At 34.7% G+C, this 19384-nt stretch overlaps 1 protein-coding gene across 4 annotated transcripts in view; it reads right to left on the bottom strand.

Annotated features, from left to right (window-relative positions):
- The window catches only part of BMP2K (BMP2 inducible kinase), a 121503-nt gene that overhangs the window by 6102 nt on the left and 96017 nt on the right, over positions 1-19384 (bottom strand). For 3 of the 4 annotated variants that reach the window (XM_039220681.1, XM_039220684.1, XM_039220682.1), the window contains one exon: positions 14493-14603. The exons of the other annotated variant lie outside the window; for it this stretch is intronic. In XM_039220681.1, coding sequence (XP_039076612.1) covers positions 14493-14603 — 111 coding nt within the window. The remainder of the gene's footprint in view (positions 1-14492; positions 14604-19384) is intronic. 4 annotated transcript variants of the gene reach the window in all.

The raw sequence follows: 19384 nt of genomic DNA, 5'->3' as shown, positions 1-19384 counted from the left end.
CTGCAGGTTCAAAGAAAAATTATTATAGCATTCTAGTACATTTCAAGAACCATTTGCACTGAACAATATGCACTAAGACGAGGCATTACAAATCCCTCATACCAGTTCGCTTAGAGGAAGAAATAGCATCAATTCTTTGGTCATTAGGCTTAGGGAATGCACTTGTCCTCAACTAGATGGTTAGTTCCTCTAGTGCAGAGAGATTTCCTGGTCTCTGTAACCTACATACCACCTTCTCACATAGGCCCTCATTGCCAGCTAAGTTTTATTTATAGTACCCAGAAGAAGACTCTGAATACAGAACACAGGCCAATTTTCTCCACCTTCAAAATAAGATTATTCAACTAATTGCCTCTACTTAGAATCCCACATTTACCAAACCACCTTCTGCTTTGTATTTTATAACTCCATTATAATATTTTCCCAAAGAGATTAACAACCATAAATAGCTTGTCTGCTGAGTTATACATTTCACTGGAATTTTTTAAATTAGCATTCTGGTTTCCTTATAAACTAGTATCTTATGAGTTGGGTTAACATGAGTACATCCCCACAATCTGATCAAAGCCAAGGACTTGGTACTGAACTGAGTGACACTGTACCAAGGACATCTGCCTTCTCAAGATGACATATATTCCTTTAACTATCATATCGTTACTACTAAACATTACATTGAAACCATGCTATCTTTAAAAAAAAAAACTACCAGTATGTTCACTGTATGGTATATAATAAACTGTATTCGTTACATGAAAATATACTGCCCTCCTAACAGAGTAGTATATTTAATGGATTTTCCAGAGGGAGGGGTCAATATGAACTGATACAACCACATATCCAATCATCGCTTCCCTTCCTTTGACTAAGATCAGATATTGTAAAAATGATTAGGACTGGAAGTATAGTCTGTAATCATGAAAACTGTTCAGCTAATAATGGTAGGACCATTACTCTCCCGTTACTAACATGGTCCCTATAGTGTATGACACCTCTGAGTTCTTACCTTCTCTTTGAAAGTCAGCACTGTTGTCTTCCCACCTCCCTGACTACTCCTTCTTGGTCATATTTGTAGAGATTTCTCTTCCACTAACATCTCCATATACATGTACGTTCCCCAGGGTTCTGTCCTTGGCTTTCTTCCTCTGCATGTCCTCCCGTGGTCTTAAAGACTTGTATGTCAATTGCCACATACACCATAATGACTGGATCTCTAATACTGACCATGAATAGTCACCTAATACTTAGGAATATATATTGTATCATTACTTCAAACTCAGTAATTTCAAAAGAGATAATCTTTCCTCTTAAAATGTGTTCCTCACCAGCTCCCTCTAAATTAACGAACAATACCCGTCAAACTAGTTCTACAAATCAGCAGAAATCTAGAAATCATCTTCCTTCCTCACCAGTGTGTTTAAACTCTCTTGTATCTGTTCCTTCCCCTTCCACTGCCAGTTGTCTATTTCATTTCCTCTTTCCTTGCCTGTCTATCTCTAGTACCATATCCATCAAACTGCTCCTCTACAGTGCCACCAGAATGACTTTTCTGAAACATTATGGGGCTACAGCTTAAAACCATTTAGTGGCTCTCTAAAGTCCCAACCCTTAGCCCAGCATAGGTACCCTTCTCCATCTGGCTTCTGTCCTACCACATCTTTAGCCTCAGACCCTGATGTCACCCATGGGTATTGTTGCCCATGGGTGTGCTTCATACTGAGTTGTCAAACTCAGGAACTGAACAGATTCAGATTTTAAAAAAGTTTTTGAGATACCTTGCCTCTCCCACCTCCTCATGTTTGCTATCAGAAACTGCGGAACCTAACAGATTTGTGCTTCAGGGGCACTCTTACTGTTTTAACATCTCATACAACCCCTTGGTAAAAACATCCTTCTAGCATCCCCAGTCCTGTCTGACTTGCCTAGTGGTCCCAGTAGTTCCATGCCAGGGCCCTTCAAAAACATCCCTTGAAAAACACCCAAATTTAGGGCTCTTGATGAACTTAGTACAAGCCTTCATTGTAGCAGCTACTATACTGTATTATAATTATTTGTTTACTTGTCTGTTTTCCCTACTTGATTATAAGCTCTTAGACCCAATCCTATTTACCATTTACCTCATTTATCATTCCTTTCTATCCTAGCAAGTACTGAATCAATATTTGTTGAATGAAACAGTAAGTGACTACTCTGAGCTCATAGCTATGGACACATATTCAATATACTCAGAATACAATAAAGAAAGTAACATAAAAAAAATTAACTCTTTACATTTGGAGTTTTCTTAGCTCAGAATTCAGTCACTGCATTTTTAATTTAATAATACATTTTATAGGGCACTTTCCTACACGCTATATATATGCTGATCATACATTAGCGAATAAAATAAACACGGTCTCTGCCTTCAGAAGTTTATAATCAAGTGTGGGAGATGACAGAGAGTATAAGTAAACAAACTGTGACAGGCTGTGTGAAATAACAGAGCAGTGGTGTAAGTCATGGGGTGGAGGAAGGGGTACATAAACCTAAGTCAGCAAAGGCCTCCCTAAGGAGGATGGTTAGGACTGAACAGTGAAAAGGACCAGCTATGCAAAAAAAATAGGCAAAAGGCTGCTCCAAGGAAAAGCTATGGCATGTGTGAAGGCCAATGCAGAAAGAAGTTGGGTACCTGCAGTACAGTGGCAAGGAGAAGACCATACAAGATGAGGCAGGAAAAAGAGGGGGAAGACCAGCCTGTGAAAGTCCCTCTAAGGCCATTATAAGGAGTCTGGATTTTGTTCTAAATTCAGTGTGTAATGGGAAGCCATTATAAGGCTTGTAAGGTATAAAAATGAGGTGAACACAGAAGAGGAAAGTGTAGAAATAAAGCCAGAGACTCTGGTGGCCTAGACAACAGTGGGTGCAGGGTGAGTAAAAGTGAAGAATCAGAGATTGAGGAGGGAAACTCTGGAAGGATGACAGTGCCATTAATGCAGACAGAAGAGTGAGTAAAGAGTAAGTTGGAAAGTAGAGGAGATTATCAAGAATTCGGTTTTGGACACAAAGTTTGAGTTCTCTGTGAAGCATTTAAGTACAATGGTTAGTTTTTGACTAGAGACGAGATTTGGAGTCCTCACCTGCAGAAGGTATGTAAAGAGGGTTACAAGTCTGAAGGAAATCATTTAGGGAGTGAGTACAAAACAGGGTAAGAGGACCCAACACACAGCCCGAGGTCTAATACATTTGGAGGTAAGCAGAGGAGCCTACAAAACTACGTACGAAGGACGGAAAGAAGGACCAAAAACCAGGCAAGTGTAACGTCACAGAAGCTGAGAGAGGAGTGCTTCTGGAACAGAGTAGACAACTCGGCTGGGTGAGGCAGAGAGCTGCAATAAACTGAGGACAGACAGGCCACTGGCTCTGCTCAGCAGTTGCAGTTTGTTCGCAACCCTGAAGTGAGGAGTAGGGCTGAGGAGGAAGGGGAAAGACGACACGGAGAATTCTGTCAGGTTCGACTTAAATATAATCTTCATCCATTATTCATCTGCCAGCTCTATGAAACCAGCCTAGAGCTAAATGTTGTATCCTTACAAATTTATAATACGCTTATCTTAGATCCTAAGAGATTAAAATCAAATCAAATGCAGATTCTGAAGTTTGACTTCTCCATACAGCTTACTTCTGACATTAAAAACAAAGATTACTTTTAGATTAGCTGTAGAATTTATTTTCATCAATTTTTATTCAAAAGCAAAAAAGCTCCTCTAAGATACAATTTAACTTACTAAGTTAGCTCCTCACCCACCCAGAGCAAGCCACAATGTGCACCCTAATGCCTGCTCACGGGCACCTCCAGCAACCATCCAGAATGCTTCCCAAAGCATTCCTCTACGTCAGATACAAAACAGCTCTGCGGTCCCAGGTACCTGAGTTTATAAAATGCTACACTATAGACTATGCCTCCACCTGGAAAATGCTCATTAAAGGTGCTACCAAGTCCTACACAAAAGAATCTGCTTAACCTTATGAAATTTCCCAGGACTTCCCAAATTTGCTTCACTACAAACACTCGTATTCACAAGTAACACTATTAACTTTATAAACAATTTTGTAAAATGCACTCTGGGAAAATACTACTTCTACAACTTCTCTGAGAAATTCCACTTCTAGGGCACAGAGTTTCATTCCTAAAGATCTACTGGAAAATTTAACAAGGAAAATTTACAAAATTTAAAAGGACAGAGTCCTTTAATTGACTTTTTTGGGCAGTTTATTTATTTATTTATCTATTTATTTATTTTTGAGAGAGCGAGAGTGCGTGCACGTGCCGCACACAAGTTGGGGAGGGGCAGAGACAGAGAGAGAGAAACACAGAATCTGAGCTGTCAGCACAGAACCCGATGCAGGGCTTGAACCCCACAAATCATGAGATCATGACCTGAGCCAAAGTCAGATGTCCAACCGACTGAGCCATCCAGGCGCCCCAACTTTCTTTTTGTTATTCTTCTATTTTAATCCCAGTCTTCTGAATTAACTGTTTTCCTTTACCCACTTGGCCACTAGTACTTTCCAAAACACATCTGTCACTTCCTACTCACTCTGTCTGCACTGTCCACTTCTCAGAGTTGTATTCATAGAGATACAGATTTCCTGGTAATAAAGTGCTATATACAGATCTATTTTTTTAATTGTCAGTGTGAATATAAATTTGTGGGGCTTTTCATTTACCATTTTTAATGCATCTTTACAGGTATCAATATAGTCACTATTGATTCTAAAACATGATAAAACATTGTATACAGAACATTTTAAGATTTAACATTTACCTATAGAACTTCTAGGTTGTTTCTAGTTTTTCAGCATTTCAAATAGAACCATGATCATGCAGTTTTTCCTTGAGGGGAAAAAAGAAAAAGGAAATTCTCCTTTTTTAATATAAATTTCACTTTATGGATTTACTGTCCTTCATTCTACATAACCAATATACAGCTAATAAAGTTAACCCAGTGACAATCTTGACAGGATCATAGCTAAATACTCTGGTCTGTACCCTCATACATAATATGAGAAAATATATAAATTGTCATATTACGAGAGAATAATGTGACAATAAAAGGTTCTTCTGCACAACACTGTTGTAAAGAAAGGACTCTGAAGAATGCCCAACACACAATAAGCACTTAATAGTAAACTGTCATCATCTCCTCCAGGACAAGGCCACACTCAATTACCTCATCTACCAACTCAATTCCTCATCCACCACATCCACCTTCTAGCATCTTTTCTGGACTCAGTGCTTGACAGTGAAACTAAATGCAAGGGAGGTGGAAACAAGTGCAATTCTATGGCTAATTCAAGAGGAGTTAAGGCCCACGTTAGAAATGGCCAGAATAGGGGCACCTGTCTGGCTTAGTCAGTAGAGCACATGACTCTTGATCTCAGGATCAGGAGTTCAAGCCCCACCCTGCGTGTAGAGATTACTTTTAAAAAAATGATTTTTAATTTTTTGGAGACAAACAAATATATATCCACACACAAGTGTGCATACTGAATCCTGGAAACTAGATCTCTGATTTTTAAATAGCTATAGTTGGGTACATAATATAAGGATTTGAAAAAATTGCTTTCAAAAAGACCAAGAAAAGTCACACACAATGATGTATGTTATCTTTGCGGTTTCAGATTACAACCCTGAGGCCTATGGGCAACTGGGGAAGTTTTCTGTTGGTATAAACAGACTGGTTTTATTTCTCTAATGGTCTTCCCTTTATAATAACTAAAATAAGCAAGGTTATTTATCCAAATTCCTTTTTTCTCCCACATTCTCACAAGAGAATCATGCACAGAAATGAACCTTTAAAACAGCATACTAAGAGCAACTTAAAATGTTAAGCATCATAAAAACACAATTTAAATACATGTGGTCATCTTTCTCTAGTACCTCCTGATCAGGAAAAGTTAAATTCCAGGCTGCAAGTTACAGCAATCTCAGATAAAGCTTCACTTTCTGCAGTAAAAGTGACCTACTTCACTGTGAAGCTATACAAGAACTGAGAAAGAAATGGGAATGATAAAAAATTAAAAATCATTTCAATATATTCTTAAGGCTTTAATCCCACTTCAAAAGTACTAAAGACGGTCAAAATAATTACTACCAGCTATAAAGCTGGTTATTAACTATATAATATATGGTACTTTAAAATGTGACTTCATAGCTAAGTGCCATCAACTTTTATATATTTCTTTGCCTAAACATATTCTTGTAATTTAAAACATTTTTCAGATACTCCTACTGTTTGTTCCCAAGGCCATATTGCTTCTTCCAGTTGTTAGAGCAAATATTATACATGTGATTTACCATGAAACTTAAATCGGAATTATTTCACTGCTTAATTTCCCAAAAGTATAGCCTAAATATGTTTCCTTATAGTTCAATATATCCTAAATCCTAATAATCCCTCTATTTATTGAGATGTGTATTATTAACAAAAAAAATGGCTATTTTTCAAGTGGTGGAAGGGGAGCTATAATATTTAGAATATGCACTAGGAACATGTATTTAAAGCATAAACAAATCTCTAATATGTGCCCAGGATCATACATCAGTTACCTTTTTCTATTGATTGATTTTGATAAAACACTGTAAATTTTCACATATTGACCAACTTTTATTTTTGGCTCTAAGTAGGACATTCTTCATAAGCTAAAAACAGAAGAATATTTTGATGGCTTCTAGTCAGGATATTATTTCTGCTTTGTGCCTTTGAACTACAAACTATAAAAATTTCAGCTTTTTGAGTAATCCTTATCTTTTGAGGTTGGTCTGATTGTTACAAACAGCCAAAATCCAATCAGAGCCAAATCCTAAAAATAAAGGGAATGACTAAGATAATGTAGATCTAGATACATTATTTAGAACAGCAATAAAGGGTTATGAAGTCTTACATTCTCTTGCATGTCACATAAATGGTCTCTCGGGGCCAAGTAAAGTGTTGGGGAAAAAAAAGTTACAACAATGGAAATCACTAAAGTCAGTGTCAAGAGAATTAGTACTCATTTGCACACAAAATTCTGCTGATTAAAGTTATTCTCACTGGCTTACTATACATCATATACGATTTTAAGAGCTAACTAAAGCAATGCTTCAATTATTCAGTACTGTCAGTAAAAAGCATTTACTAAATATCTACATACTAAATTAACCATTTGGTAACCATTTACATAATAATATATAACATATTTCCCTTCCTTCGTCAGCAGAGGATACTAAATGACAGTGTCCTTAGATGACTTGGAATTGTGCATTCCTGCCTGACCTTCCGTATCTGTAAAGTAGTGATAGCAACAGTATTTGCCTTGGAGAGTTGTGGTAAGGTTTAAAGTGAGAACATACGTGAAATGCTTACAACACTTCTGGCACGTGTACGTTCTCAATAAAGGGCTGGGTTATTATTCTTGCTGATGTAGTACACTATCATTTCATGGTTATTTACAGTGCCTGCCATATGCTCCCACCGGTACAGAGAAGACGGTAAGTAATGCCATCAAGTGCACAAATGCAGTGCCAAGGGTTTTTCATACATTCTCTCTTAACGCCCCACCATCAGGCTCCCACCACATTAGTGTAAAAATGCTTTTGAAAGGTTTGCTATGATCTTTCCTCTTCAACCTTATTAACTACATCTTCAGAAATGTCCCCTTTGCTCTCTCCATGTCAGATCGATCACTGTCACGTCTTCCTACCACTCAAAGATATTGTTACCATCCAGTGCTTATCACTTGGCTTTTCCCTTTTCTCTTTCCATTTCTTTCTTTTGGTGACCTTAATCCTATTTCATAGCTTCAACTATATCTCAAAAGCAAAAAAACAAGAAGGGACTTTTAGAGATGTAGTCTTTAATACATAAAGAATTTGAAATTAGGAAAAAGCTGAAAAACTTGCCAAATTTAAGGCTATACACATGAAGGCCATATTGACTTCTCTGCTGATGACACTATCTTAAAACTCTCATCTGTAAATGCTACAATTAAACTACCAGTAGAATATCATCACCAGTAAGTATTCAATATAGCTTATCATCAACCACAGACAAAATAAAACCATAGACTTGTCTCGTATTTCTTTTGCATCTCCTTTACAAAAGGTCTAGGTCTGAAAAGTAAAAAGAAAAAAAAAAAAAAAAGCACCATACTGTTTCTACTTCAGCAAATAGTGTTTTGTTGAACTGTACAGTAAGTATCTTGTGTTGAGTATTTTATAGCCTGTAGATTTAAGTTCTAGAAACACTAAGACCTTATCACCAAATGAATAAATACTGAACTTTACAAAATGCACAGAAGATAAACATCCAAAAAAGCCTCAGGTTCCTCATCTATAAAGTAAGAATAATGGAACTTACCTGATAGGGCTGAACATTACAAAATATTCATTTTATTTAATAAAAGTTCATTAAATATTAGGTTGCACACACACGTGTGTGTGAAAATAGAGATTATGTTAGATAACTAAAGTAATGAACTCATTCATCAATGTATTGTATGGCATATGAAAATGAATACAGCTAGTCTAGAAAATGACTAGGTAGCCAGGTAAAAACAACTGGGAGGTTCTGAAGAACACGCCTAACCCACCAAATGAATTTAAGAACATGAATTCATCCATTCCATGCTTGAATTTTCATAACAAATTTCAAGATATTAAAATTTCAAAGACATTATAGGCTTGCACAGTCCAAGAGAAGATTCCAAACTCAAAAGCAAAAATTTGTACTCAGTTTTCATATTTTCATATATTTATTATGGTATCCTATTTGAATAAATACTGCAAATAATGTATTCTTGAATCACATAAAGGAAACTTCATAAACTGTATCAAAAATTCAAAATATTTAGAAAATGTCAAAAAAAGAAAGTGTGGAGAGGGGCATGTTTGCATCATACTATTCATATTATCACTCTTCTAATCAGGTTTTAGTTATAACACAGGTGGCACATTGTTAATCATATAAGAAGCTTCCCATTTCAAGGAAATTTTATTTCAATGTTCTTTTCTTTACTATCAGATTATAGAGGATGAATGGCTTGAAATTGCTATTGTAATTACATGCCTTCTGTTGTCTCATCATTTCGGGTCCAAGGGAAGGGCTGTAAGACTTTAAAGCTCACCCTGAATTGGTAGCATACTGCCTGGCGTCATTTCCCAGCAATGTGCCATTCCAGGCCCAAGGATTACTGGATTAGAGGGCTTCATCAAAATTTGCACTGTTTCTCCGAAGACAGGCCAAGTGACAAGGCCTGAGTATAAAAAGAGTTGTGAACAGTATTTCTCAGCCAGATTAAAAATGCTGTAAAACTGACATTTCTATTATGTTACTCATACTGTAAATTGTTATTTAAAACAGGCCACATAACATTTTTATTTGTTTTGCTGCTATTTACAGAAGAGAGTTTAGAAGCAGACAGAGCTGGATTCCTACTTACAAACTATCTGACCTTAAGCAGATCATTGATGCTCTCTGAACCTGTTTCCACTAAATGTATAAAATAGAATTCAGTAAATGGTAACCATTATTGCTGACATCCTGAAATAGTAAAATTCTTGATCTTCAAGAATTACCTACTAGAATCTAAAAATATAAGCAATACATGCATATCATCACTTATAAAATGACCTAGCATTTGAACCAACAATCTGTTAATAGTTTATATTCCAACAAATATTTGCTACAAATAATGTAACTTTCCCAACGCTAAACTCAATTTAACCTCCTATTAGATAATGAGAACCATGAGGTAGATCTGGGATTTGGAAGAGTAAGTTCACCAAACCTAATTAAAAATGAAATGCAATATAAGAAATCTAAAACTTCAGTGACTTAATATAGCTTATATGTCAACAAAATTCTTCAAATATTTCAGAAGTTGTATTTATTAAAATTAGGCAGTTTACACTTTTAATTCACAGAGCCACACATCCTCTGTTGGTACACAGACTAACTGTAAAATGATGCCTTAGGGAGATGGAAGGGTGTGTGGATTTGATGGAATGAATAACATGCTTTGAATATGGTTTTTATGTGTATACTACAGTGAATACTAGTAGTTAATGCTTTAATAAAAACAGAAATAGCACTACTGAAAAGGCTCTTGGTAGTGGAAAGTTCATAAACAGATTCTACACTTTAAAGGTTATCAGTAGTTAAGCAAATACTAGCTTACTGTTACTAGAACTCTGTACTATTACTAGCTGGATAGCAGCTACAACTTACTTAACACTAAGATTTTCACATTTGGTAAGTAGTAAAAATATTACTTAATAACATTACCAACAACAAACACAATATCAACAACATTGAGAATGTTGTGCTTTGTATAAGTTCTCTTTTTAAATTTTCAATAATCTTATCAAGTAGCTAACATTATCCCCAGTTTAAGATACAGAACCCCTCCAAGAAATTAGGCAACACGTAATATCACATGGTTAATCTGTAATAGAACTAAGATTTATACCCAGGACATTTAAAATTATGATATACCACACTACTAACAGTTTAGTAACCTGAAATAAAAAGTGAATATAATTCCATGATAACTAAAATATCACAACTTATAGAAGAAGATATTATACACAACACCAAACATATTCTTGATATAATAATTATTTGACCTCTGCATAAACTGATAATTTATAAAATTTAACTTGCCCCATAAGAAGAGGAAAGCTAGATTGGAATCATTTAAGACACAGACTATCAAAATGTTATCTTAATTTTCCAAAAAGTCTGAAAATATAAACTAAGGTGCCAAACAACTCAGAAAGATGCATCTATGTAAACAAAATAAGGCAGGCCAACTGACTGTACCAGATCTGTAACACATGCAACTGTTGAAAAAAATATGGGCAGAAATGGTATTTTGGACTCTAAATAATAAAGGGTATGGGACATAGGATTAAGGGCATAGAGAATATTCCTCTAGTTGAAGCCTTTTTTTTTTTTTAAAGCTGGAATACATGAAGCAATGCCTCAAAAATTCACAGGGAAAATTATGTCCAACATAAAATCATTTACCCAGCCAAATTACCAGTCAAGTGCCAGTGAGAGAAAAAAGGCAGCAAAGTTTAAAATTTTTCCTCCCATACACACTTTCTTAAGAAACTAGTAGAGGAGTTGCTCTACTAACAAGGAAAGAGGAGAGAGACCCAGGAATTCCCAGAAGACGGTTGAGTAAAAGAAAATACTAGGATAGTAAGTGTGTGGCAGTGATAGGAAGCAATCAATTCAGATTGCAGAGCTCCATAAAGGGGTAACCAAGTAACAATGAAAAGGGTAGCCACGTTAAAATGGCAAGAAATTAATATTTCTAAATGGAGATGAATCGATGACAGGGTGCATAAGACAATAAAGGAATAAAAACAGTCATTTTTTATAAACATAATTATAATTAACTCTAGAAAAAGCAAAACCTCATAGAAGGAAACAAACATAATCATGGTACACGGGAGCACAGTGGTGACAAATATTTACATATTCAAAAAATGTACACATTGAACACTGACAACCAACAACTGTGTCAAAGCTGTACTGGAAAGCTGGGGGGAACAAAACGTGTATGACTGTGTGTGTTTGGGGTGGTGGAGTAGTGGGTAGTAGTGGGGTGGTGGAACTAATCTACATCCCCATTTTCCATAATAGGAAGTCCACACATATTATCTAAATTTGGAGGTAAAAAGTAAGAGACAGCAGAGTAAGTATGATATACTAAAATATCAGAAGTGAAAAAATTATCTCTAAGGAGTCTGAACGGGAAAAGAGGACATGGACGCAGCAGGCAGAAAAGTGAATTTTTTTCATTATAAACCTTGTTAAATCCAACTTTTTAAAGTATGTGCATATATTGTTTTCATTAAGAAAACTAAGTTTAAAACTAATTTGGTAAAACTATGATAAACAGAAGAAAAACAAAGCAAAAATGAATCCATTACAATTTCAAAGTTAAGATTAAAAGTTCTCACAGAAAGTCTGTCTTTCAAAATATAAAGAGTACAATTCGTAATAAAACCAACGTAAGGAATACTAGAGTTAGAAGAATGGGATTTCCTCTTAACGTACTTCCCAGTGGAAAATTCTTATGGAATTCTGCCTCATGACTAAATTCACTTTATTCTCAAGTGGCATTCTCTATATGGCTTACCTAAAATAAAATTATGTTCAGTAATTGTCTACTCTCAGATTCAAGTAAGATGGTTTATCACATATACCCATCATTCTATATACTATGTACACACATATCCACACACAGTCCTAGTTCTACAAATCTCCAGATGCTCACAATGCTAGGTGGAGTATATTTTCACTGGAAAGAATTCATTTCTCTTTTTCTAATTTTTTCCTAAGGCTTAGGGAAGTAAGGCAATTTTTGTTACAGTAGATTCCATTATTTTCCTATTAGAGGAAAATGAACATCCCCAAATACTTTATCTGTACTGAAAATTTATATATAACAAAGTACATGTAAGCTTGATAATGAATAGATCATTATCTATTCATTAACAAGTTATTAATTTTAATTTATGTATTTTGGATCTGATAAATACAAATTAACAGTGCTAATACAGCCAAGTGACCATCTTTTCTGTGCTCTCCAGATGCACATCTCACCTGTGACCATTCTCTCCTTTATTCCATTCTATGAACTCCATTTTTCATAACCGAATCATTCCAATATTCGTGGTTACACTAAAGCTAAAAAGACTTTTTTTGGAGGGGCAGCATTAATAGAAAAGACCATATTTTAAGGTCACTATCTTAACACTTAGGAGTCTGAATTTTTAAGAATAGTCAGAATTTTTTCATACATCCAATGAATATTATTAGATACTTACTAGGTAGGCTACTGGGCAGGATTCAGACATAGATAATTCATTTTACCCACCTTTGATAAGCTTATAATGTAACAGAGAAATTAAATGCCCACAATGAAAAGAAAAACAAAATAACAACAACGGCAATCAAGCTCAAATCTGTGAGCATATTTCTAACGACAAAAATCGTAGTCCAACCCCAAAATAAAGGTGTGCAGAGAAAAGGCAAACTAGTGGGGCTTATTCTAGTCCCTGATTCTAGTCCTCATTTTCCCAGGGTTCTTTCAGAAGCTCTTACAGAACAAAGAAGAAGTTGCACAGCTATGTGCAAACCTTAAAAGGATTACAAAACTCCTTCTAGGGTATGAAAAAGAGCTAGCAGTACTGAAACCATTTCCGTTATAAACAGTTCAAGACCTATGTTCTTAACGGCTTATAATGACCATTTTGAGACATTATAATGTGTTTGTAAAAAGTAACAGTATTTTTATGACCTAGGGTATCGGGGGTGTGAGGGAGTGCGTATGTGCAGATTCACGAGAAACAGTAAACTGTCTTCCCCTGTTAGTGTTGTCATGTATTAAAAAGATAATTTGAAAGACCCAAACAGAAACTGAATTATGAACTATTTTCTAAATGTCAAAGAATAAAATACAGAACATAAAAGTATGTAGAAACTCCTAATTACTGTGCTGCATGTTCTGGATAACCAAACCTAAGTATTGAAAGGTATTAACACTGCCTCAGTGTATTCATCAGAAATCCTGAACACCTATTTCTTATTAAACTTACAATTAAAATTTTTCTTTGTTTATAAGGTGTTTCTTTTGTTGTTGCTCTCACTTGTGTGCATTTGTTTAAATGATGTTATTACATATATGTAACTTGCCTGAGTGAAAAATATAAGGAAAAGAATACAAGAACATGGCTGAGTTACCTTGAATATAGTAAACAAAACCTTTACCTTCTAACAAGGCATTATTTATTCTAATATATTTCCCCTTTCTATGATCAAACTCACTTTTTTCCCCACTATGAACACACACTCAAATCCATTTATGCCAAAGTAGGATCCTATTCCATTCTAGTATCTTTGACAGTGTTCACTGAGTAATTACTTCAAAACTATTACTACAGATATTTATTGCTGGCAATAACTATTTAAATTCTAAATTAAAACTAAAGGATATAAGAAAAGAGTAATTTGTCACCACATTATTGTGACAAGTACAAAATCAGCAATACTTTTTAAACCCAGCTACAAAAAAAAGCATACATAAACTATGAAAACCAAGGATTTTTAAGCAAAAGCTGAGTATATAAACATCTTTAAGTGTATCTTAAACATATAAAAGGCAGAGATAGGTTATGAATTTTTTTAATGTTATCCAACAATAAAGATAAAAAGAAACAGTTATGGTTCTCCTATGTAAAATCAGCATTTTTCTATGTTGGCAAAAGGCACAACTGAGTATCCCAACAGAGAGAATGACATTAAGACGACTAGGATGGCAAAGGTAAAAATAATTTTCCATTTTCTATAACTAACACCTAATTCTTACTGTGGCTTTATATTAAGAAAAAGTTTTTGTTATTGCGATTACCGTTGTTCTTGTGTGTATTTTTTAATGATACTGTTACGTATGTAACTTGCCTGGGTGAGAAATGAAAGGAACAGAACCAAAAGGATCTTCTGGAAGATGGTTATGTGGAGCAGAGAGTGGGTCTACAGTCTTATCTGAGGAAGCTCTCTCCTCGAGCCTGTCTGCAAAAATAAGATGAAACAAAAAATAAAATAAAAACGGTCTTTAAATTAAAAAAAAAAATTGGTAACAGTATAAATAAAATTAAACACAGCAATAGCTTTTTTGAAAAATATTAGATTCAGAGTTCATTTTTTAGAAGTATTAGGGGGTGAGTCCTGAGTCGAATAGATACTTGTTGCTTAGAGGTAAGCTTAACAGTATCTTCTCACTGCTGAATTTCACAAATACAATTAACCTCGTAAATAGCTTAGTTGGTTTATTTAAATGCCCAGTTGTCTTCGACTTGTAACATACTGGACCTAAATTTAAACCCAGTTTGCTAAACAGAGACACATTTGGCATGCTTTCTCCAAAAATACATATGGGAAAAATACTGCAAATGCCCATTAGTTTATAAAATAGGCAAATCTTATTTCTCAATAGCAATAATTTATTATTACATTATTGTTCATTTCTCATATTACTTTGTAGTTATTAAATCATTCACATATACACAGAAAGATACAGATACTCCTCTATTAAATTAAAAGCCCTAATGACAGAGTTTATTATTTCATCTAATAGATGTCTGTGATCTAGTAATGTGTCAGGCACTATTCTAAGCAACGAGGAGGCAACATCAAACAAAATGAAGCGTCTTGCCTTCTTGGAGTTTATATGCTGGCATGGAAAAACAAACAAACCAAAAAAAGCAATGAGCATAATGAGAAATATAAAGAGCATGTTAAAAATAAAGCTGTCGAGAAAACCGTAGTGCAGGGTAAAAGTAATTAAGGGACTGGGCACAGGTTACAATAATAAATAAATTCTGATAAGTGCAAGGTGAGAAAAGATGTGCAGGAGGCAGGAAGGGGATTCCTGGGGAAAAGCACACCAGACAGGAAGAGCTAGAGCCTTTGCTCTAGCTCCTGCAGAGGCAGGCTTGTCTCACATGAAAAAGAGTTTGCGTCTCCTAACTCCCTAGTAGTGATTATCTTTTCCTGCTCTTAAATTGAGTATCACAGGCACTTCATCAGTTGGGAACTCCTTCATTTTTTTGTAAGCTGTCTCCCTATCCTCTGATTCTCAGCAATCAAACATATACTATTAGGAACCCATTCTGCTTCTTCAGGCATTTTAAGCATTACTAGGAATATACCCTTCGTGTTTAAAAAATCCTATGGGTAAATTACTCCGGTTTCATTTGAGTCCTTAAGACACTGCAGGGTAGGCAAAGAAAATCCAAATAGAATTAGAAGTCCCTAAAAATGGCTTATAACCTCAGAATGAAGCAAAAAGCTCCAAGTGAAAGCTGCCTAGGACAGTGCTTCTCAAACTGAAAGTGCATTCTAGTGAGCTGGGATTTGTTAAAATGCAGATTCTGATTGGATGGTTCATGGTTCTGTGATGGGTTCTCAGCCTCTGCACATCAACAAGCTCCCAGGGGATGCAATACTGCTGGTCCAGGGAGTACACTCTTGGGAAGGCAAGGCCCTACAGTAGACAGTGGCCTAACTATGCTTAATTATTGCTATGGAGAATTCTCTAAATACCTTTATGAGAATGGATACAATTATCGGCTTTTATGGCTAAACTAACTCTCCAATATCCACCTGAAACTTTGGGTTGTCTAAAATTTTACTTGAAATTTTGTTAATATAATAATATTTTGTTAAGACAACAAACTGATCATTGATTTATACACCAACTAAGAAGTTCCAAAACTTAAGAGCTACTTTTCAAATCTAATACTACAAAGGATAACAATGAAAATTCTGTCATAGAAAAGAATAAGGACAAAGGAAAGAGGAAGTGGGAAAGGACAAATGAAAAAGCCTATCTCAGAGTGATAGTCACAGCATAACAATATCCAAGATCCCTCATTCTTGAAAATCAAGACCTATATAGGTAAGTACTTAGGTCTAAACTAGGACCAACTTTCTTTCTAAAATATTTGCATTATAAGTGCTAGGATTCCTGTATAAAATGTAGTTACCTCGCCTTACCACAAACTTAATGAATTAGATGATCTGAGCAGGAGTTTGAGAATCTACACTTTTTTTTTTTCAAATGAGTGATTTATTATTTTTCTCAGTAGTTTATTGTCAAGTTGGTTTCCATATAACACCCAGTGCTCATGAGAATCTACACTTTAATGTGCTTTCCAGGTTTATAAACCAGTACTGTACCAATGGTTCCCAGCACATGAAAATCCAAAGTTACCACTAAGGTTCTTTGAATCCTCATGCACTGGTATATTATCTCCATCAATCTATGGTAAATTGAAATAAACGTATAAACAGCACCATGTAGTTATGACAAGAGTACAAACATTACTGTGTAGGGATAAACCAGTATTTTTTATATAGTGAGTCCCATAATTTAAAATATGGAGAAACTTTTATAGCAAAGTTCATTTATCCAATTATTTCAAAACAAAATCAGAATAAACTCACTATAAAACGAATCATGTTCTCACTGTTCCATAAAACACAGAATCAATTTTTCCATGGAGGATGTTCTTTTTTTTTAGTCATTTAGATTTCTAAAGATCGTAGGATAGGGATGCCTAGATGGTTCAGTCAGCTAAGTGTTCGACTCCTGCTTTCAGCTGAGGTCCTTCATGATCTTGTGGTTCGTGAGACTGAGGCCCATATCAGGCTCTGCACTGACAGCGCGTAGCCTACTTGGAATTCTCTCTCTTTCTTTCTGCCCCTTCCCTGCTCACACATTCTCTCTCTCTCAAAATAAGTAAACATTAAAATATTTATTTTAAAAAGTTCACAGGATAATCTGGGTCTCAGGGCACAAAATACAAAATAAATACATGTATTAATTTTTTAAATTATTATTTACCTATAATTAAAAGCTAATGAAATGGTATACAGAGATACTTTTCAAATACACAGTCAACCCTAAATGAATTTAAATCCATTTTCAAATAACTGGTTTACATTAGAGTAAAACTTGAGCTTGATTTGTCCAATATTAAGACACTTACCTCCTCCTGCCTTCCCAAAAGAATTATGTTGGTGAATAAAGACAGTATCTTTTCAGGATTTTTAATTGATACAGATGGCAAAAATACAGGATTTTAAAATCCTAGAATCAAAGTATATTCCACAATATCATCAGAAAATTAATATATTCTAATAAGTTAATTCAGTAGCATATATGGATACTGGATTGAATAGCCAAAAGGTTAGTGAATAAATTTTACAAGTACAGTATTCATCTGGTACTTTTGAAACTACTCAAATATATTTGAAAAGTTCTGTTATTCTGCCCTGAAGGAGCAGCATCAAATGTGAATGTTTAAAATGGTTAAGAGTTAATATTTTACATCAAACTAATATAGATGTCGACAACTATTTCTTTCCATGGCTTCACAGGAAAAAAGAACACATTCGGTGGAATATGCAAAGCAGCTACAGTCTGTGGTTTCTTCTCTTCTTCCTTTTAGTACTTGTAACACAGTTTTAAACAAACAATCGTCATCAACAAAAAATAACATCCCAATAAGTATTACTTTTAATTAACATGTAGAGCTATACAACTACTTGAGCAAATGCAAGTTAAAAATTTTCCCAAACATTTGTATTCTAATTAGTGTTAATGTGTTAATTTTTATCACATTCTTCTAAAGTTTACATGCTAATCTGGATGTTTTGGTACAAAAGACTAAGAAAAATACAAGTTTAAACTTTAAAAATATCACTGACATCAGCTTTATTAATAATGCTTAATTTGATTTAATGTTTTGATTTTAAGTGGAAACAGGTAAAAAATAATACTCAGCAAGAATCTGGTCTACATTATACGTTAAATCCCTTTGCCAACTGGCATATAGAATCAACAACTGTTTTAAAAATCATTACAAAAGTTTTTGTTACCAATTACTAATGTTTTGGAATTCTGGCATGCTGAAATATATGATCTTTAAATCACTGTTTGGGTAATACACACAAGTAAAATATTTCCTGAACAGAATATCCTTTTTTAAAAAAATAAATAACCATGTACCATCTTAAAAATAAAACCTCAGATGGCAATGTATTACTCAGAACAATCATTACATGGGCAATGCCTATATTTGTAAGGGCCATACATACAGGTATTCAGTTACTCAGTGGACAGCATATCACAAACCAAATAGAAATTATTTTAGAAAAGAGTCTGGAAAATGATAAAATCTGTGCTGAGAAAAAAGGCAAATTTGCTATATCAAATGCATCAATAATTTACTTATTCATTTTATAAAAAGTTTTTAACAACAAAGAAACCAACCAGTAATGACCAAACCTAATTTTCATTACACTGTTAGCCTCCTACTGAAACTCCTAAAGCTTTGAATGAAATCTTTTGTGCAGCAGGGGAATTTAGACCCTATCAAGTAGACCAAATATTAGATATCTTATTGCTTGTAAGTGAAACAGGTGGTGAAGAGAACTGAATATATTACAGTTAAGTAAAACTTTGGAAAGAAATCTTTCTCAACTATATCCTATACACTCATGATTTATTTATAAGTGTTATTAAAGATATTTCACCTTTTCTGAACACCATTATTAACGACTATCAATTATTAAGGAAAAGACAGACATTTTTCATCTCCTTTTTTGCTGTTATATGTCATTTCTGCTATTGATGTTGTTTACCCACAAAATCCTTTCTAATTTGGTTTTTCTAAAGCTGATAGTTCAGATAAAATTTTTAAATGCTGGTTAAAGGGCAATAACCTCGAGATGGAGCCTACAGACTTCCACAGAAGGAAAAGGGAAGTGGCATTTACGGAGTGCCC

Source organism: Hyaena hyaena, unplaced genomic scaffold (assembly GCF_003009895.1).
Source record: "Hyaena hyaena isolate Hyena2069 unplaced genomic scaffold, ASM300989v1 scaffold_902, whole genome shotgun sequence".
In the NCBI taxonomy this organism is placed as follows: Eukaryota; Metazoa; Chordata; class Mammalia; order Carnivora; family Hyaenidae; genus Hyaena; species Hyaena hyaena.
The sequence above is the reverse complement of the archived record's forward strand: the minus strand, read 5'-3'. Positions and strand labels throughout refer to the sequence as shown.